The 23343-nt window shown below is 37.6% G+C and overlaps 1 protein-coding gene across 1 annotated transcript in view; it reads right to left on the bottom strand.

The window, feature by feature from the left end:
- The window catches only part of gfra2a (GDNF family receptor alpha 2a), a 74966-nt gene that overhangs the window by 49605 nt on the left and 2018 nt on the right, over positions 1 to 23343 (bottom strand). The window contains 1 exon segment of the mRNA XM_057357527.1: positions 22733 to 23038. Coding sequence (XP_057213510.1) covers positions 22733 to 23038 — 306 coding nt within the window.

Genomic DNA, 23343 nt, shown 5'->3' with positions numbered 1-23343 from the left:
ACATTAACACAACATTTCCCCAAAACCATGTTTAATCGGAGATACAAGGTTTATAATTTGGGAGCAGGGAGATACGAGATTACGCTGTCATTGATAAGAATGGTACGGACACAGACGTCGCTGCTGCCAGCAGTGTTCATCAAAGTCTATGGTCGCGTTGAGCCTTTTGACAAGAGACGAGGCTTTAAGAGCTAATGAAAGCTAATGATTGTGGTTACATACATCTTCCTAAACTCTATTTTAAACGTTAGAGCTATGAGTGATGCAATACCAAAATAAAATGTTAAACAGGCTGTCTAATATAGGCGGAATTTAATCTGCATGGAAATAAAGTCGGCGGTCGCGTTGAGCCTCTTGATAAGAGAAAAGGGTTCAATTGTTAACCAAAGCTAACGACTGTGGTTACATACATCTTCCTAAACTCTATTTTAAAGGTTTAAGAACTACAAGTGATGTAATACAAAAAACGATGAGCTGACTAGGCTGTCTAATAGGCGGAAATTAGCCGAATCTGCTCGCAAACTTACCTTCGTGGCTCACGGGCTTCCTTCTGCACCGAAGCATTACAGCTATCGATTTTTAACAAAACAGACCTACTCAAATGTATCTAACCTAACTATTTTCACTCGTTATTGTCTAAAAAACTTTCAATCAGGAGACGTAATGCCGAGAAGCTCCCGCGGAGTGAAGAAGAGGTGGAGTTACGAGACTTCTCAGACAGTTGAAGTGTCCAATGGAGTTAAGAGATTTGCTCTCAAGCTATTTTCAACACTTTAGATTGGTTAATAATTTGTAAAAATAACAGACCCACATGGGGACTGACCAATAGCATCGATTTGTGAAAAAATATGAAATTGACCAAATTTGGACATAGGAGGTTTCCGCCCGACAGCGACGATATGTATTTAAGTATTTACACTGGACTGCAAACAGCATCTGCTACTGTTAACGTTTAATGTAATTAGCATTTATTTTACATGTGTTTTAATCTATTATTTATATTCACTGGTGAGATGAAAATCTAGCCTACTACCTACAAGCTTTCCTGTAGCTCAACTGGCCTGTAGCTCAACAAGGAATGCATGTGCATTTGTGTAGCTTGAATGCACTCTAAGACGCTTTGGATAAAAGCATCTGCCAAATGCATAAATGTAATGTGCTATAAATGTAGAGCAATGAGTGTGTGAATCTTGCGCAAGTGAAAAATAAAATAAGACGGTGGCGTTAATGCTCCCTTCATTTCTTGGTAGTTCTATATTCAAGCTTCAACAATCACTCTGTGTGATTTACACCCCTGCACTTGCACTCAACTGCTCATTTCTGTTAGGGAGTGTGGATCATTTGCGTTTTTAAGGCGTGTCAGTCTTATTTTATCATACAGTGAACTCCACTGTCACTTTGGATAAAGGATCTGTGAGCTACACTGATGTATCTGAGTTAGACGGGATAGGTCCGGACCGCGTGAACGTGTAGAGATTTGATGAAAGATGGCGTGTGTCAGACGGTCCCTAACTCGCATTCGCATCAGACCACTAACATGGAACAGTGCATATTAAGCATCACTCCACCTGCTGACCAGAGGCCATGGAGTTACTACAGTTGGACAGAATCTGCAAGACATTGCACAGTATATATTCGATCAACATTTTCTCATGTATGTTACAGCTCAACACAATCTCACGGCAAAAACATGTCAATATTTTACAATATGGCTAATTCGTATGAACTCATGCTTACATTTTAGTACAATTTGCTTTCGCGCCAGTGACTTTAGTGTTAGGATTTCAGAATTGTTTTTTTTCTAAAAATCACACATTTTTGTAAGATTCATATCGTATGAATTCATACGAAAAGCCACCTCGTAAAAAAGTAACGAATTCCCGTGATATCAGGTTGCAACTGATGGAAATTTAAATTGGTCCTCGTAAAAAATGTCCCATAAATGAGTGTATTGAAAAAGTAACAATGTCTGTTCTGCATTCTTTTAATTGATTGGTTGACCCAGTTGAATAATATGATTGATTTAGGCTAATCTACTTGTGAAGTTCTCATTGACTTCAGTTGGAGCGGTTAACAGCTCACTAGAGATTATCAGTGACTAATGACTCAGTGACTCACTGTACACAAATATAGTACACAAGCTATATACACTACTTCATGATCCTTTTTAAGCTTAAATGCTTCAGTCTTCATTTACCATAACTGCATGGAAAAGAGACACTGGTACAATTTCCTCATTCCTTATGCAGGTTTGGAATGGTATAAGGGTGAGTAAAATGTTTTATTTTTGAGTGAACTAACAATAAAAAAATTCAATCTCACAGGAATTCATAACTATTTTACGAGGTGTCTAATTTGTATAATTGTACAAACTTATTTGTACGTTTTAGTACGATTTGCTTTAGCGCCAGTGATGTCAGGTTTAGGGGTGGGGTTAGGGGAGGGGAGGGGCTTCAGTATTGCTTTTTCTATTTGTAGGATTCGCATCGTACATATTTATATGAATTTGCCAACTCGTAGAATAGTTATGAATTCCCGTGAGAACAGATTGGTTAAACATTTGAAGACATTTGGAAGGATGGAAGAATAGAAAAGCAGATACACAACTGGATATATGCAAGAGCATCAATTTTGTTGTTTCAGTATAATAGTTATCCACATAAGGTTAACACTTTACAGTGAGGTTGTATTTGTTAACAAGTTAACATTAGCATGAGCTAACAATGAGCTATTATTATACACAAATAATAATCAATGTTCATTTCAGCATTTACCAATACATATTTAAAATTCTAAAATGTTTTCTAAATTTCTAAATTAAAGTCCAGTTAAATAAAGTCCAGTTAGGCTACTTTAGTTTAACTATAACAGACATTCTGAATTGACTTGGATGACTGATGTTGTTTTTTCCGACACGTGTCAGGTACCCGAATCATAACTATAGCGCTTCTGAAAACCGCAGGAGTAAGCATCATTGTCTTTTGTTTGCTTTGTGTTTTGATTGAACGGTTATGTTTGAACTTCATAATACAGAGCGCAGTGTGAACCCATTTTAAGCAGCACTTACTAAACGCATGGAACATTTAAATTAGCATACGTCCTTTCCTTGTGACATTTCAATCTGAATAAGAGCTCCATCTTTCACTGACTCTTCCCTCACCTGCAATCATCGCAATGTGAAGTGAACTCTGATGGTCATTTGAAGAGACAGCTTATTACCTGAGTCCACAGGGAGTCTGTCTCTCTCCTTTTCCCCTTGTGTCTTTCTCCCTCTCGCGCTTTCTTGGGTTCTGTCTCTTTGTCTGCATTTTGTGTCCGTCTATTTTTGTCAGGGAGAATAGCTTAGAAGTTGTGAGGTGACAGGTGAACGGACACATGTTGTCTGATGGCATTCTATGGAGAACACTCAATGCCTCTCTGTAGTGTGAGGTGGCGACCCACTCAACACTTTCACAGTATCACCTCAGAACATCTCAGAACATGAGATGACATGTACTTGCTGTCTATACCAGCGAATTTTTGCTATAGAGAGACTATAATTCTTTAAAGTGTGTTATAATGTTTACCGAAGTTAGTGGTGCTTCTCTAAATTGACCATTGGTGTGACAAGTGTGATGATATTTTGTATAACAGCTAATTTTATACTTTATGTATACTTTATATAGATTTTTTATAGGCAAGAGCCTATTTATTTTTTAATTAATGTATTCAATTTAAGTATTTAATAGAAATGGACAATATATTGTAGGTTTTAATAACATTGCTGCAAATAATGTTGCTTCTTAAAGGGATAGTTTACCCAAAAATGAGAATTCTGTCATCAATTACTCACTCTCTTGTCATTTCAAACCTGTATGACTTTCATTTTTGGGTGAACTATCACTTTAATCAAAAAATAATTTCTGTGAATTCTGACCTTGATACACCTCCATATTTCATAAGTAAATTCATGGGTAGGGGCCATATATGATCTTGTTTCATTTAGCTGTTTTGCCATTTGCTGCTTCACAACAGGATATGTAAGCCACAAAAAAGTCCAGATATCATGAAAAGATGAATATATAAAATCTCCGCACAGAAAGCAAGTGCATTGATGGATGTCTGGTGGAAGACCATGACTGTAAAGAATTATTCCTCCACATTCTACTTTTCTCTACGCTGTCTGTTCACTGTGAAAAATAAACACATAATCGATGAATGCAGTAAAACAGCGGATGTAAGCTCAAGAACTGGCTGTTCTGTTGAAAGAGTTGTCACAGAAACGAATATTTGAAGTCAAGCTTCAACTGTGGGGTAATTCTGGCGTGTAGTCAGTAGGCAAAACACAGATTTTTTTTAATAGTAAAGACCTGAATTAAGGATGAGTTTAGACATTCAAAATATGTGACCTCTGCAACATCTCCAGAAAATGTTTGCATATAACGTCATGTCCTCTAAAAACCCTTGATGGCAGATTGTAGCCTATATTTACATGTTGTAAGATCTGGGGCCTGTACCATGAATGTTGCTGAACAAACTCGGGGTTACAAGATTAGTTTTGGGTTGACAAACCCAAACCAACGTGATCAAGCTTTGTTGGTACCATGAAGCAGCTCACGGAGTTTGTTTTGTCAACTCAAGCTTTGATCCTGAAGCTAAGATCGCAAAACCAATCGTGTTCAACATGGATAGAGGTAGTTCCGTATGTTTCTTAGGAAATAATTATGCGCAAATATTAGTAACACAAAATTTCTGCCATGAAGTGATACTGTTTCTGCTGTCTACGCAAGAGAGAAGTGTTTCAGAAACACTGCTGATTGAGTTAATGCGCAAGTTAAATGACTATATAATACACACATTTACTGTAGTATACTATAGTAAGGTAAATATTACAGTAATGTAGTATGATTTATGTGTAGAATGTGTGTGTGTGCCCCCACAGTGGATGAAAATATCTTTCCTTATATTAGTTATGATTTAGTTTACCTTTATTAATGAGGATGAAGCACATGATTAAGAGAAACTATCTGTGCGCTCTGACAGAGTTAAAGAGTGTGAATGTGAGGATTATATTTTAAGTTACTGGGGTCTGTTATTGTAGGACATTTCACAACCTTCCCCAGAAACTGAAGTGTCTACCTGCATAGGTTACAGAAGACACAGTGAAACTGAAAGTGTTCCTAGATGTTCTGCACCACAAGAATATAAAAAAAGCAATGCAAAGAAATACATATTGTATGTAGTACAATAAAAAATGGAATATAAATAAATTTAATTTCATGTGTGTAAGGGAGTGTAAGGGAAAGCCTGCAAATGTTATCTCTAAAATCAGATTTTACCTATATAGTAACCATTATTTGATTTTATATTTGTAATATATATTTTCATCTTTTTATTATCTTAAATGATTTTTATTTTATTAAACATTATTAAAAATAACTAGCCATTGTAACACGCACTGTGAGTTAGTTGCGTCACTTATACGTAAATTTGCTCGCCACTGATTGGTTCACTTTCGGTGTGAGATCTCTAATCTAGATCTTAACCTGCTCCGGAGCAGGCTAGCCGTGCAGCGTAAGTTACCATGGCGATGAACACCGATTAAACTGAGTTACTTTCATGGTACCTAAAACCCAGGGTTGGCGCAAACGAATCCTAAATTTACCTGGCTAGCCACCTAAACCAGCTTCATGGTACAGGCCCCTGATATATCAGTAGATACTTTATTTTATTTTGCCTTCATGCTGATAAGAATTAAGTTATCCCTAACTCAGAATAGCAGTGCATAACTCTGTCCTAACATAAAGACGTGCCTGTTTAATGCTGTCACTACCGCCTGTTTATCTCATTGATGTTTGGGACACAAACAGTCTAATAAGCCCCAGCTATCCTGTTAATGCTCTATTAGGTCAGCAGGAAGAAAGTAATTCAAGCAAAGCAAGCACTAATGCCTGAGTATCGGCCAAGTCATTCAATATCAACCTAACTGAACGAGGTCTTTGATCCTGTTCCAAATAGACATTGGATACAGAAACAGGTCGTGATTTAATCCACAACGTCCAATAGTTTATTTTAGCAACATCCTGTTAGGATTCTTGCAAAGATCCTTACTTTAAAATAAGCTGTGTGTGAGGGTGGATGGGTTTGCTTGGTGAAAAGTCGTCCACAGATTTCCAACTAAATCTGATAAAACCTTAACTTTGGAGAAGGAAAATTGATTCATACATATTAAGTGTGCAAAAAATAATAATTGAGTATATATCAAGTTCATTTAATATACTGTATGTATATGTATGGGATAATGTACAGCCAGGTGGTTGTTATCGCATAATAAACCCAGACAGGGTGATCAAACTTCACCAGTCAAGATGACTCGCAGTACCCGGATGACCATGGTCGTGAATCAGTATATCATGTACACGGGTTTGGGCTCTGGTAAGGACCCTGGCTCACTTCACATTGGGACACTGTTCACTTATTTTCCTTTATTTTTATTTTTTTAAATACTGATTGAAGTACATATGAGAAACACTTTAATTATTCTGTTACATATCAGTGCACAAATTTGGTCTTATTAAATTCAACTGTTAAGTAGATTGTGTTCCCTGCCTGTCAAGCAAGAAGTGTAAATTAAATAAACATTTGTCTTTTCAAAAGTTCTGTCGCGTTTCATGAAGTTTGTTGAGTTGGCTTCTGCGTTTTCAGGTTAAACGGCTTCAAAAATTGTCATGTGAGGGGAAGGGGAACATAGGGAGCATCGATGCTCCCTGTTTTTTTGCGGTGCATTGTGGGAATTTTTAGGGAACGAACGGTTCAGTGCACTGGAAGGATTTTTCGAATGAGACAGCCCTTAAAATGGCCAACTCCCTGATCAGTGACTACTGAACAAGGGAGCTGATTGAGACACAGCCCATGTGTTACTTTTGAGCAGTCAGGGAATTAGGGAATAACAGTCGAATGTTGCGACTAGCCAATCAGAATCAAGTATTCCAGAGCGCTATATAATAAGTTCTTTGGATGTATAAAAAGGTTTAGCTGTTTTAGTTTTAAAGTATAAAAACAATACAGGTATGAACTACCTTACGTGCCTTACCAACTCAGTGAGATGCAGATCTGTTTTGTGATTGTGAGTATAATGACCGGAAATGGATGATATGCAAATAATAAAATGCAACTAGTCGTAGATATAGTATGACATATAGGACAGGAATAAATAAAAAAAACATAAGAAAATATTGACATCAAATCCATTTGTTCAATCACTAAAGTGAATTTGGGTAAAATTCTACCATCAGGAGAGACAGAGAGGGTGAGTGGGTGTGAGTAAATTTCCTCTAAATTGCTTATATAAAACTTTGAAGACTATATTAACACAGTCATCAAAAATGGCCTGCGAGACGACCAAATAAACCTCACAGTTGCTTTGATGCCTATTGTGTCACACAAATCTGTACATTAATTGTCAAAAACACTTAGCCACCTCAGCTAAGACATCTCTTGGGAAATCAAGATGGTAATTATGAGTGAAGATTAGAGAGGTCTTTGAGGAACAACGCAGCCACAACACTTCTGCTTCAACAAACATAATATGTGCACTCAAGACATAAATAAAAAACATGCTAAAAATTATTTTTAATAGCCATTGTGATATTGCTGCACTCAATAGTTCTAAACCATAAGTATATGCTTCCTCACGAGACCTTCAGAGATTAAAGTTCTGCCTGCTTCTTACAGGATGTCCCGTATTCCACACTATGTGCATAAAATGTCATTGTCATTAATAGTGGATTTTGTCAAACGTAGTCCTGGATTACAGCTTTCACCAGCCCATACCAAAAGTATTAAGATATTTACAAAAGTATTTCCAGAGTGTATTAGTTAAACTATGAAAGTAATACAATTAAATGCACCGATTTGTTCAGGTATAGATTAATATCCATTACCTCTGTTCATTCTCTCAAACTCAATTATTTAATTGCATTGAATTATACATTTTAGATCGATCAGTTACCCCTGCAGCACAAGAGTCTGTACACTTGTCCACAGCCTCATAGATTCAATTGAAATCCCATTGTCCTTTTTTCTATTGACAGTAAATTGAGGCAAATGAGAGATTTGTGAGAGGGGTCAGTAGAGTAATCAGTCTCCATGTGGCTGACATGTTCGAGTTAATTTCATTTCACTGGAACGGTTGATTTTATAGTCATATTTTGTTCCACTCAAATTAATTTACAGTTGGGGTAATAATCCGTCTGATGGCCTCTGGGTTTACCTGCAGTGTGTCTATTGTTAATCCAAATGCATTCAGTAGTATTGTAGACCTATCTTTAGAAAAACAACACAATATACTAAATTGATGGTATTTGATTATGGTAATAAAATCCATAACAAAGTTTTATATAGCAATAAAAAAATGTAATTATAAAATGTTGGTTTGCGGTATACAATAACTTTGTGTTATTAAAATCCAAAATGTTCTCAATGTCTTATGTTGTCGATTCTCTCATCTTTACTTGGTGTTGTAAGGAAAGTGCCATATTTATTATAGATATAGATATTTATTCAGCACTATTAACGGGATAGTCCTAAAAATGACATTTCTGTCATCATTTGCTCAACCTCAATACATGTCTTTGTTCTGCTGAAAACAAAGATATTTGGATGAATGCTTGAAACCAAACAGTTCTGGGCCACTATTGACCACCATAAATAACTACAATGGTAGTCAATAGTGCCCCAAAACTGTTTGGTTTTCCACATTGGTGAAAATATATATTTTTGTGTTTAAATAAAACTAAGAAATGTATACAGGTTTAAAACAACTTGAGGGTGAGTCAATGATGGTTATTTTCAGGTAAATTAAGGTTCAAACTTGTTCATGTTTTTGAATAAAGCAAAACACAAGTATGGGTTCAGCCATCATTGTTTTGTGATATTTACATCATAGCCTGTTACGATTGTATTTAAATCAACATTAAATGATGCTGTGCGTTTCAAGGCACTTCTGTGAAAAAAGAACTACCTAGCATTGAGAGTGCCTCCAAGCTATAATCCAAAACAAGACACACAATGCATTATTGATTGTAAAAGCTCTTTTTGGAAAGAGTTAAGAACAGATTTGTCTGTACATGACAGTTTCTTGAAAACTGAAGGTAGTTGTTACACTGTGAGACCCATAATTCTGTTTCGTTTAATGACAGCGAGTGTTAAACATGATGTTATCTCCCAAATGTACCTCCCAATATATATATATACAAAAACGAATTCATAACTGATTTGTTGTATCTGCCATAAACAGGCCTCGCAAACAAAAAAGAAAAAAATCGATTTAAAAATGTGATTAGGCCGCCTGCTAACATCGATACCTGGCCAGCAGGTATAATTCTGTTGGGTTTCAATATTTCTTTGAGATCAGCATGTAAATACTCTTGATTTCACATTTGTTTACTAATCTTTTTTTCTGAGAAGAAAAATCACTTGCTCGAATGGGGGCTTCACAGTGAAATGAAGAATTGTCCTCAGCATTTTGCCAAAAAAATTTTTTTCCATTACATCCTCTAAGAGCACATCCATTTCCAGTTTAATGGAGCTAAAACAATCCTCTTCCTGTGAGTCTATATTCCCCCAGGCATGATTGCTTGTCCCTTTTGTCTGTAAACCATGTTCACCAGTGTTGTGGCGGCATTTGTTCTTCAACAGCAGGAGGCAGATCTTCTGAAATGGAAAGTGCCCAAAGGTGTAACTGAAATACAAATTCTTATCGGGCAAAACAAGAAAGACTCCCACCTCATCTTTGCTTTCAGGGCATGAGGATGCACTGTTAGTGAACCTTAATGAGACTTTGTTTCGCAGCTGCCGTCAAACCCCAAACAACATAACAGTTCATAAGTGTTTTCTGACGTGTTCTGAATGGTGGTGTGCTGGCGTCCGAGCTAGACTGCTCAAATAGGCCTAGATTAACCAATCTTTCCTAAATTTATGCTGGTGAATGGCATGGCTCTGTTGCAGGACCAGCACTAGTCTCACGTAGCCAGACCTTTATACTTCATTGGCCAAGGCCCGCCCAAGAAGCCATATGACTGACAGGTAAAGCAACCAATCACGTTTCGTTCATGTTTAGAGGCGTGGAAATGTCCCCACAGTAACAGACCGGTGTACATTCATGAATGTGTCAAAGGTTAACAGCAACAACATTGTTTATCTTCGATACTTTGGATACTTTTGAGAATTTAGCGTTTAGTCGATCGTGATAACTGATGTAAAAACAACAGCTTACTTGTTCAATCAGGCGGCTCTGTGTTGTTTCCAGGCAGACCGTTGAAGAACGCGACACGCACGTCTCCTTGAAATCAACCAATCAGATGACGACTTCGAACATGCTGAAGTGTTTCCAGTAAAGTGTGCATTATGCATCAGATGTTCAGCCAACGGTCCGTGGGAGTAACGTCTGAGACTAGACCTGCACTAACCAGCATAAATATTTCGAAACACCGCTGAAAAGTCACATCGATTTATTTGGCTAATGCCACCTATCATGCTTGCAACTGGTCTACATATGGTCTGAATGGGTTTAACTGGTGGAAACTCTCCCGCACAGAAGGTACTACTTTCATCACGTCTAAATCGAAATGAGTTTCATATGACTTAAAATAAGAATGATCTATGAGTGAACCGGTTTTTAGCGACCTGCCTGTGCTATATTCATGCTAAAAAGTGAGGAAGATATTATTATCCAAAATATAAAGGAATCATGTATTATTTTACCATTATAGTTCTATTCTACATTTAACTGTGCAAGCACATCTCTTGCTGTACATGGCAAGGTTTTGTTGTTGTTTGTGACGAAGAACATCTGTTTCAAATGGTAACTCCAAGGGCCCCCCAATAACTCAGTTCGACATGTGTCCTCTATAAAGGCCTTTCCCCAACCAGGCAGTTCAGTTCTCTATAGAAAACTCGGCTTGATTGTTTCAGCAATAAAGTCTATCTTTTTGCCATCAAAACCTGAGACTCAAGAGTGTTTCTTCAAGACGGAGAGAAAAGGGATATCACAACAAAAGTGACTTATATTAAATATTTACTGTAGTTTTTATGACTTTTTATTGTAATCTTTTATAAGTGTTATTTATTGATTAATATACGTGAGATTTAAGGCTTATTCGGTCTGATTCAGCAAATGTCAATAAACATTTTTGTAAGTTGGTTGTATTTAGAATTAACAGGTTTATTGATGTTTGTTGGCATTTGTCGGATCAGCATGAATCAGCCTAGTTGGTTTAAAAAATACCACATGTTAAAGTGATATAAATTTATTGTCAATTTATTCACCCTCGTATGGTTCAAACTTGTGTTTGACTCGTTTACACAATGAAAAACTGAAAAGTCCTTTGCGTCTTTGAAAAAATTCACATACACATGAGAGCGTTATCAAAAACAATCTGCATTTACATGGATCTGGGAAAACGAGTAAAAACGCTGTATTATGCATGCCAGGCCAGTGGATGGTGCTGTTGCGCTATAAAGAAACCCTACGTGCCTGCGCACATTAGCATACACTTTTTTAAGCTAAAAGCACTTTAATACACTTGTCCGCGTGTATTTACGTTTATAGTTTTAATATATAAATACTATGTCTCCGCTGGTTGTAGTGGTGCACTAAATATACTTTTTGCTGGAGAAATTATAATAGGTATGTCACGCAGAACAACCAAGCAGCATGGAGGCCGCCATTACTATTTGGGGAATACTCACGCATGCCTACAGACTGAAAGCGTAATACGCATGCGTATGACGTCATCGTTTTTGGAAAACGCTGCCTTCAGAGTTTACACGGAAACGATAATGCCGTCGTTTTCAAAAACTTGCACTTTGAGACCGTTTTCAAAAGTTTGCGTTTTCAGTACCCCAAATGCCGTTGTTATGTAAATGAACAGCAAAAATTAGTGATGCAAGATATTTAACTTTTGCCGATATGCCGATATTTTTCAAGTCATTTTAGAATAAAATGTAAGTATCTGCAAAACTTTTACATAATTACATGAAGTTTGTAAGGGGAGTTTTACTATTTGACAGGAATAAAACAGCACATACTAATAATGTCTAATAAAACCGAGAAAAAACCCAACTATTTAACAAGTAGATACATAGTGGTTTTCATATAGACTTACTGAGAATTGTTAAGAAACGATCAAAGAAATCACTCATTTTAATGGCCAATAGCTGTAGCTGTAGCTTATCACAGCAATCTGCCATAAACAATGAGCTTTTGTCCTCATAATATACATTCATAAATACCTGCAGACTCTGTACTGACTGATTATGGCTCACTGATAGAGCGAATCTGGACGGACATGACAGGAGTACAGTACTGTGCTAAAGCATTAGCCTATAGCTGACAAACTAACAACACAACTGTGAAATAACAAATTTATCGTGTGCTTGTGAAATATGAATCATGTGTGCATGGGCTCATTATAGACTGACGGATCAGATTTTACGCAGTTTTACCCGGAGGAACACCGCGCTGTCTGCATATTTTGTTGGAAAACAATGACAGATGGTTCTTCCACAAGAAATCCAATGTACACAATGGGAAATATATTCACAGTTCTCTGATTTATTACGCTTGGGGACTTAAAGTGCAAATGGATGTTATGTTGTGAATGCCTGGCATGGAGGACTTAGCAGTGCGAGCTCGTCAGGACGTGCAGTATCATTCTAAAGGTAACGTTATGTAGCGTCATTATGAATGTATGATCCGATTTGCACTCCTCGCGCAAATTATTATATTAATGCTGCTAGAGCATATATTTTATAAAAATGTGTTCGGATATCAATGCGAAACAGTATGTGATGTTTATTACAGTCATTGAACAAAAATACTTAGTAAATTAAAAAGTTACGTAGGGCTCTTAATGGTAGCACAAAATGTCAGAACACCGTCTTAACCTAGAACCTTGTGTGTTTTTAACACAACCCTGTGTTTATATGACAGTTCAGTCACAATAAGACACGAAAATGAACTTTAGTACTCATGTGCTATGTGACAGCTGGTTTCTTTGAGAGTGCATGTCATGTCAGAACGCCTTCACATAAGCAACACATCTTTTTTATCGGCAAATCATATCGGTGTAATTCAGCATTTCTCAAAGTGTGGGGAAGGGCCCACTGGTGGGGAATAGATATATGACAGGTGGGGTGCGACAAACGGAAGGAAATTGGGTCATTTTTATTAATTCCTTTATTTATTGACCATACACTCTAAACAAAACAACATTTAAATGTAAGGCTTACATAAAACAACATCGGACTGCGAAGAAAATGTCACATGGAATCACAGTAGCCTTTGAGAATGATTTCACGTCGGAATGTTAATTGAAGCTGCACAACAACTTTAATGTGGAGAAGCGGTAGCGGATTTAAAAGTTAGCAATGGCTAGGGTTGGGCGATGTTTACCAAATTAGCATCGGACAATGGCTAAAGTGAAACATCGCGATGGATGATGACAGTGCCCTGTGGCGTTTTAAAGTGAGGCGCTCGAACTGCGCAGAGACACATCTTTATACAGCGCGAGCTGGGCAGTTATGAATTCAGGCATATGTACAGCGCGAGCTTCACAGTTTCAAAGTGAGGCTTGATTGTATTCTTATTCTGATGTTATATTCATCAAAAGAGTTATAAAGTGAGGCGCATCTCCTTTATACAACGCAAGCTGCGCAGACACGCATCTTCTTTATACAGTTATGAAGTCAGGCTGGTCTGCGCAAACTGCGCGTTCTCTTTATACAGCGCGAGCTACACAGTTATAAAGTCAGGCTATGATCTGTACAATGCGAGGTTTTAGCCTTGTTTATATTTGTTTACAACATGCAGCACAGAGCAGCAAGAGTCACGTGACGAAAGTGAAACATTTGTTGGAATCACGATGCCAGCTCAGCATTGCAATGTTTATTACCATTTTGTTGGGGCGATTGGGGACAGGTGGGGCTCGCATCCCTTCCCTACCTCCAAAGTGGGGAATGGCAGAAAAAAGTTTGAGAAACACTGACGTAATTGTTTTATATTGGGCCAATGCCGATATTTAATTTATAAGCCAATATCGGAAGATAATAGCTGCGTGCCAATAATATTGTGCATCCCTAGCCAAAACGCATAAAAAGTTTTTCGTCTTTAGTTGAAAACATTCTTGTGTAAGCGGCCTCTAATTCTTTTGTGGAACATAAAAGAAGATATTTTGAGAAAAAAAATGTTGTCCATACAATGGAAGTCAATAGAGGCCATTGTTGTTTGGTTACCAACGTTCTTAAAAAAATCATAATTTGTGTTCTGCAGAAGAAAGAAAGTCATACAGGTTTGTTATGACATTTGAGGGTGAGTAAATAATGAAAGAATTATTTTTGGGGGTTGAACTATCTCTTTAAAATAAACACAATATATTAAAGTGCGTTTTGCATGTTGACAGTTTAAATCCTCTTCCATATTCCTTAAACCCAAAAAACTTTGTAAATCTCCAATGGATTTGGAACATAAATGTACAACAGACTAAAAAACCCAAATACAGAGATCAACATTTGCCCCCTGATTTCAAAAGTGGCACCGCATAACACTTGGTGGTCTATATTTGAAAGCACTATTATAATACCCGTGTGGTTCTATAAGATGCATAGTTCTGTAGACTCATAAACAGGCGGTATTCCCCCAGTCTGCAGCCAAGAATTTTCCCTCTGCCTACTCTGCAAAGTTAGACAGTCCCAGCAGTGTGGCCGGGCTGTTTTAACACCGCACCTCGCGGCTCATCCATCTTGCACCATTGTCTCTCTGCATCTCCACTTACAGTAATGGAAATCATTAAAAAGGGATTCACAAGGAGATACAACTGCTGGGCCTGTCGTCGTATTTCTTCTCTGCTGTACGCACAAACACGCACCAAAATGTTTCTAGGGAAAATGTGGGAAGTGTGCGCGTGCATCCACCTCCCTAGCTGGCAGTTTTCGAAACTCTTGTGTGATCCAGTGTAGAGCTATTGAGCTGCCCTAGGGCCAGCGTTGATGATTTAGTAGGCTGTGGAGAAGGGGGGTTGGGGGGGTTCAGAGGGGTTAGAAGCGAGAGAGCAGAGGACAAATAGAGCAGGTGGGGGTGAAGCATCCTATCGCCTCCCTGTGGCCAGTCTGTCCTTATGAAAGTGGATGACTGAGGTAATAGACTTTGACTGCTGCTATCGGTCATAGAGTTAATAGCTAGATGCTTGGGAGAGATTCTTTGTGCTTGCTGTTGGTATCATAGCTTAAGAGAGCGAGCCACTATACGGCAGGAGGGAAGAAACCGCCACACGGCAACATGTAAACTGTACATCCTCTACGCTAAAGTACCTATGGGAAAACCAGACACCCTTTAGGAATTGATCCCACTCCAGCCATAACATTTCGATTGTTGTGACCTTGACCTTGAAGGTGTTCTGAAGGACCTTAATGCTAACCTCAACTCGATTTTGATGAACTCGTTCATCTCCCGAGCTGTACCCGAGAACCCCCGCTCACAGTTCACTGACCTTACAGTGCAAGTCATTCGATTTTCACTTTCAGATTGAAAATTTAAATGCACTAGATTATAAATCTCATAAACATATTTTAGAATGAGATGAGATGTCCCCTGTGGCGACGGATTTTGTAGAAGACCATTGGAGAATACATTTCATTTACAAGATGAGAAATTGTAGTATCCATGGGAACCAGAATAAGATGGGGTCAGACATTTAAATGAAAGTTGTTCAAGTTGACTTTCATTAGATAAAAATAAAAATCTCAATGAGGCATGCTAATGGAATTCTAGAAGTCAGTCAAAAGAAACATATTTTGATTTCTTCATGCAATAGATTGTTACCTTTGGGGCACTTTCAGAACTTTTTAAATCAAGTTATGCATAAAATACCTTTTCATTTTGTATTCACTTTTTTATATTTTAGCTTTTTGTCCATCCATCCATGGAAGAAATGTGAATTTGTAGGCTATTGTATTGTGTAAGATTATTGTAGTGTTCCCTAAAACACGAAACAATTTGTTTGAGAATCTATTCCAGCTGAATCAATGACTACGTTTACATGCGCATCAATAATGCGATTATTTTCAATAATCAGAGTAAGGACTTAATCGCAGTAACATGTTTACATGACATGAGAACACCTCTTTGCTCCCGTTTACATGGAAGTTTTATTAGTCTGATTATTTGCTATAATACACAGCATAGACGATGCTCTCAGATACAGTAGGTGTGTGTTACTGGCTATCGTTTTAATATACTTGCGTCAAATGCAAAACACCGTTATGTGGGCGAATTTTATGGTTATTTGGCGCCGTGATGAATAACAGCATAAATGCGATTAAGGTGTTTACATATTAAACCTGCCGTACACCACATATGTTACTTTGATTATGCTTACTCACTTATTATTTAAGTATAATCGCAGTATTGCCAAAATCCTATTATAATCGCATTATGACGGTGCATGTAAACGTAGTCAATGTTGTGCATTGGGGCGGGACTAGCTGTTTGGCCAACCAATAAAAGAGGGACCAGTGATAACCTTTTTATTTTCAAATAAACCAGTCATTTTACATTTCTTTATGGTGATTGTAGTGCCACAGAAATTCTTTTCTCATACCTTGTTGCCTTAATTATTCGATAATGTATTGTTTTTTTCCAAAGCCCCAGAGGAGGCCTATCTGTGTTTCTGAAGATCTCAGCTTTGGTGAGATCAGCACTGTGATCTCGCTCTCTCTTCAACCTCTTTTCATCTGCATCTTAAAACTAAACCTCCAGCCTTTAGGTATCAACTCAGATCCCTGAGCTTCACATTCCTGCTGCTCTATGGTTCGCAGTTTTCCCCGTGGTAAAATTACTACAAAGAGTTTGTCTTTGGTATGACTGAGGAAGCTTGTGTCAAAATCAATTAGCCTACTGTTAAGTTAAACCTGGTTCACTGCACAATGGATCAAAATGAAATGCGACTGAATCTGGTTGATTTAAACTGCCAGTGTCCAGAAGTGCACAACCACTTCGCTTGATACTGTCTTCTCTTGATGCTGTCTTCATACTGTACTTCAGTTCATCTTATTGAATTCTACGACCACATAATGCACACTATGTTTTGTTAGTGTACTTAGTATTGCTTTATAAAGAGGGATCAGGGTTTGGCCATCATTCTGGGGGCAAAAATATCTTTCTCCAGTGACAGCCATTCAGAAGTAGCTGTGGGTTTGTAACAAATGGGTTGCTGGAGGTGTTTTGGAGATGAGATCCCAGGTGCAGTTTATTTTCAAAAAAGTTACAAAGTAACAAAAGACCAAAGCAAAACAAAATCATTGACAAACTAGAAATTCAAACATTTTCAAATCATTAAACCGGAAATCGTAACTATAGTAATACAAGATACTATTAGACGTCCATTGGACACACGGATGGCCTCAAGTTAACTTCCGATGTGTGTTTGGTTATAATACAACAATTTGTTTTATATTCAATTTATATTAATGTAAATTTGAATTAATATTGTATTGTATATTAAATGTATAAAAATAAAACTACTTAACAGTTATTGATTCTTGGAGGTCTCCTGGAAGTTAAAGGTGCAGTTTGTAACAATTTTGCAGTAAAATATCCAAAAACCACTAGTGTTATATATTTTGTTCAGCTGAGTACTTACAATATCTCAAATGTTTCCAACTACTTGTAAATCGTGAGAAAATCGCCATTCTAAACAGTGACACGGGGCTGTGCAGTCGCCTGTCAATGGCGTCATATCCACGTTCCCCTTTGTTACCGCCTTACTGACGTAGAAACCTCATGACAACAGTGTCGTGGACAAATGCGGAAGTAGTGTCTAGCGTCTAGCAAGCCACTAACTTGTTTCGAGTCACTTATTTATGGACCACAATAAAACTTTACCTCATCTGCTAACATGATTTCTCGTTCCCGTCTGATTGATGGCCATCAGTGGTGGAGTTGAAGACAACAGATCCCATCATTCCACGCTCCTTCACAGCTTCATTAAGCTACGGCAGTGTTGTTGATTTGATCGTGTTTTTTACAAACTGCACCTTTAAGTTTGGGCCACATAATGTTTGTTTATGTTGTTGCCGCTGAAACCATCTATATAAGCAAACAAATGTGAACCTAAAATAAGTCTTTCTGTAGTTTAGTCTGTGGAGCATAAGCATTACATAAGCAGAATAAAGTCATGGGTTTGATAGTTCTGACAAAAAAAAACCCAAATAAAAGCAGCAGATAAAAAATAACCCAGAATACAGTATTTTAACAAAATCAGCTATTTATAAAGCAACATAAAAAGCATTTATGTTATAGAAAATATTTTGCCAGTGACTGTTTTGTAGGGCATAGGAGCATGAAATTGCATTTTGAATATTTTACCCTGTCTATTTTATGCCAATAACAAATCAGTGCTGCCATGACATCATTTACTGCAGCTCCAGAGTGATTAGTCACATGACATTTATATTGCATGACTGACTTAAATTTGAGCGAAGATGGCAGAATTCAAATCACATACTTCTATGGTATACTTTGCCCACTGAGATGAACGGCTTTCTCTGTTCTATAAGAAAACAATACTTTCTTGTGTTTACATTCAAGGTGTTAGTGATAAACTACAGAGAGATGTGAGAAAAGAGCTTGCAGGACATGGCAACAGGGATCCATTTACCGACACCATTGAAGTGCACACGCACGCACCTTGATCCTACAGAGGATGCCTTGAAACACTGGAGCCTTTGAATGAAATCTAATAGAGCCTACTGGTTCGCTATCAGGTTATGTCTCTGCATTGCATTCCCACCTCGCTGTTGCACATATAATACACAAAGCATTAGTCTTTCTTATGTTATGATATTGGTGGAGAATGGGCTCTATGCATGTGTGACTTCCGCATTTCACAGAAAGAACCCTAGGCAGTTTCCGGTTGGGGAGACTTAAAGCAGAGAGAGATTGAAAAATTAGAAAATAGTTACATTTAGTAGATGCTGTACATTGCGGCACTCAGCAGTGGTATATACAGTAGAAGTGGCGTTCTATCGTATTTGAATGTTATAACGAAATGTTAACTTATGAAAGTATCATTTCAAATACGGTAGAACAGCACTTCTATATACCACTGTTTAACTATTTTCTCATTTTTCCATTTCTCTCTGCTTTAAGTCTCCCCAACCGGAAACTGCCTAGGGTTCTTCCTGTGAAACGCTGAAGTCACGCATGCATAAAGCCCATTGAATAAACTCAGCTGTCAGTCCCCAAAGGTACATGTTTGCAACGAAAAGTTCTTAAAGGAACGGTTCAAAAATACAAATTCTGTCATCATTTCCTCACCCTCAAGATGTTTCAAATTTGTATAAATGTCTTTGCTCTGATGAACACAGAGAAAGATATTTGGAAGAATGCTTATAAACAAACAGTTCTTGGCCTCCATTGACTACCATCATGGGAAAAATTGCTTTATAAATGTCTTTGTTTTGATGAACACAACAGAAGATATTTTGAAGAATGTAGGACAGCAAACAGTTCTGGGCCACTTTTGACTACATTGTATTTTTTTCTTACTATGGTAGTCAATAGTGGCCAAGAGCTGTTTGGTTACAAGCATTCTTCCAAATATCTTTCTCTGTGTTCATCAGATCAAAGACATTACAGATATGGAACAACTTGAGGGTGAGTAGCCTAAATGATGACAGAACTTTTATTTTTGGGTGAACTGTCCCTTTAAGACTAATTGGACTGATAGATGGATGTATAAATACTAATGTGAAATACCATTTATCAGCACAATTTAGCAGTTTCATTTATGTTTAGGTTTCATTGACTGTATCCAGCTCTGTGATGCATCTAACTGTATATTTCAGCACGTTTTGCATGCTTTGTCCTGCTGGGAAATGTGCCTGTGAAGTCGTGGCAAAAAACAAGATCGATAAAATGAGAAAGTCAGCAGAAAAGCTACGTTTGTAATGAAAAGGCTCGGCTTTTGACAGTAAAAATCTTTATCTAAGGAATTATTATTTGACATTACGAAGCCACTGATAAACACATTAAGTCTATGGGATTACTTTTGTGTCAATAAAAATTAACGCAAACTTTTAAAAAATGAAGTAAAAATATACAATGAGAAAGAAAAAAACACTTTGATAATGAAACAATAAAGTCAATTGCAAGTATGTGACATGATTTTCAAATAAACTTCCTGGTCAGGGAGCTGTCAATCCAAATCTCACTAACCAATGAGAGTAAAGTGGCCATAATTCCCGCCCACACGTGAGATTTGTGCCAGAAAGGCGAACGAAAACTTGAGAAGCATAAACGAAAACTCGGAAAGCCCAAATCATGTAACATTCTTGCAATTGAGTTTATTGTTTTCATTATCAAAGTGTTTTTTTTTTCTTTCTCATTGTATATTTTTTCTTCATTTTTTAAAAGTTTGCGTTAATTTTTATTGACACAAAAGTAATCCCATATAAGTCTAAAATTGGATTAATGTAAACTATTATATAATTTTTTCATACAGTACAGAAATATTCGCTGAAAAAAGTTGAAGTAGAATATGAATTGGAATGTGATGCAGTGATGTGTCTGCAAGAACAGTGCCTAACAAGGCAATAAGGGATGCACTTTTATCTCATAAACAATATATAACCTCTTGTTAACAGTGTTGAGGGACTAGAGCCAATAAGCTTTGCACTGTTCATATGGGGGTTGGCATGGCGTACCGCTGCAAAATAGGTCAATCAATCAGTTTGACTCCACACGGTTTGCTTGATCAGGACCACAATAAAGAATATTCCCATACCACAAGGCACAGAAGCCATGTTACCTACAATGATGGACTGTTCACTAATGTATAAAGGGCAGATGTGGACTTAGATGCTGAGTTTCTTGCAAAGCAGTTCATAATAGACGTATCAAATTCAATAAATCAATTGGTGGCGTCACATTTTGCATTTAAGACCTGAGGGTGTTTGTGCGTTCATCAGAGTGAATGTGTGCTCTGTTAACTGAGTTGACATCATACTGACACATCCTGGAATTGAATGGCCCCTCTGTTCAGACCCGAAATGATCCTTAAACCAGTATTATGACAGTGATTTCTCCTTTCCACACCAGTCACACTTTTAAAGCGGACATATGCTTTGTGTTGAAAATGGGAGGGGGGCTTACAAGAACTTTGAATTGTAAATAAGGGGTTAATTTTGCAATGACTATTATTAGCACATATGTGACCCTGGACCACAAAACCAGTCATAAGGGTCAATTTTAGAAATTGAGATTTATACGTCATCTGAAAGCTGAATAAATAAGCTTTGGTCTATTGGTGTATGGTTTGTTAGGATAGGACAATATTTGGCCGAGAGACAAATATTTTAAAATCTGAGAATGCAAAAAATCTAATTATTAAGAAAATTGATTAAGTTGTTAATGAGAGGCGCTGTATAGTGACCGTTGCTAAGAAGAAACAGGTTTGTTTTAATGCTCTCTATTGGCTTACCGCTGTAATGACATTGTGGTGAGTAGATGAACCCGAAAGCTGAAATTCTATAAACTTTACACAGATACCAAACTTGAGTGGGTAATTCCTAAAGAGCGGGCAGCAGCGAACGAAGTTTGTAAGTGTGTTTCCGGCCATTTTTTCTCCCGATTATGCTGCATCCACTCACAGAAATAAAGTTGTGATACATTTTACAGTAATAAATTTACAACATATCTTCATGGAAGATGATTTTTACTTAATATCCTAATGATGTTTGGCATAAAAGAAAAATCGATCATTTTGACACATACAATGTATTGTTGGCTGTTGCTGCAAAATACCCGTGCTACTTATGACTGTTTTTTTAGTTCAGAGTCACATATGTTAAAATGGTCTCACAAAAACATAAAATGGTTAAAATGAGACACGCTTTCATGCATAAAAATAATGTCTGCATGTCTACAAATCAGAACATTTCAGCAGAAAAATCACAAACAAACAGACCAAATAAACTAGATTCTTTGCTATGCTTCACACCAGCTCTTATCCACAAGAATGAGGAAGATGAGTTGCGCGGTGACATCACACTGAGGTGTTTGGTCAAAACTGCAGGTTGTATAAATTCAGCTCATGCCAACATGACACCGCAATACCGTTTCTTCACCCTCTTCCTGCACATTACTCTGGTGAGGACAGTTTCCTCTCATTTATGGGCCTGACAGCACTACCAGCTAATGCACTCAGATTACACATGTACTGTCACTGGACTCTACTTTTCTCCCATAGTTCCCCATTTGCTGTGTATATTATATATTAATACAGTAGTTGTGTGCACGGTATGATGAAAGAATGACGGGGGCTAATTGTCACAGGGGCTTATATCTCAGGATCCATGCTAGGATGCATTCTGGTAGAAGTCAATCCTATAATGAAAGTGTGTTTGAAAGACAAGGGTATTTTTCATTATAGGGCAGATGTGTTGTTGTTTTTCATTCATACAATTTATTAACAATATATGTTGGCCAAAACAATGATTTGATGTCACTCATGCTTCATTGTTGTTTCAATGCTTAAATTCCACTGACAACATGCCCTACTATAGGTCAACATGTAGTGAATATGCCATAAAAAGTGTGACAACTAGGACCTCTCTGCTGCTCCCTCACCCTTATTTTTTTCTGCGATCTATGAAGTGCATCTACCATACTTCCATAATCCCAAAGAGCTCCTACCTTCAGTCATGCCTATGTTGATGCTCCAGTAACTCTGCAAGCACTGCATTTCCTTCTTCATTCCTCTCTTGCAGCGGCAGTCGAACAGAGCCATCTCCTGCAACACCTCCATGGCTACCTGGCAATCCTTATTGGCCAGCATGGTGTTTCTGTCCTTGCCTGCCAGACACTGCCTCATGATCCTGAAGCGTTGGCTGCATTTTTGGTCCTGGTTACAGTTCTCGTTGGCCCTTAAACAGTCGATTGGTTCCTGGTGCCCAGACCCGGAAAGAATGGAGGAGCTTGACATGGAGAACATTAGCTCATCTGTGAAAGAGGATGGAGAGGTGCGAGTTCAGGTGTTGTTTACGTCTTTCACTTAAAATGAGATTTGTTAATGCGAAATAATAATGTTTACTAGGATAATTTGCAAAAATCAGGTATTGGTCCACACCTGTGGCAAATGATTTTATGAAGATATTAACGACTGGATTTCCTCAGTGTAGTCTCACACTCATTCACATTTACAGCTTTACGGGGCAATTTAGTGACTGTAAAACCAGTGGCAAAACCCAGATGATTGTGCAATCATTTTTATGACTCACAAAGACAGCTTGACAGCTCAGGGTGCA

This window comes from Triplophysa rosa, linkage group LG17 (genome assembly GCF_024868665.1).
Source record: "Triplophysa rosa linkage group LG17, Trosa_1v2, whole genome shotgun sequence".
Classification (NCBI taxonomy): domain Eukaryota; kingdom Metazoa; phylum Chordata; class Actinopteri; order Cypriniformes; family Nemacheilidae; genus Triplophysa; species Triplophysa rosa.
This window is presented reverse-complemented; position numbering and strand designations above follow the sequence as displayed.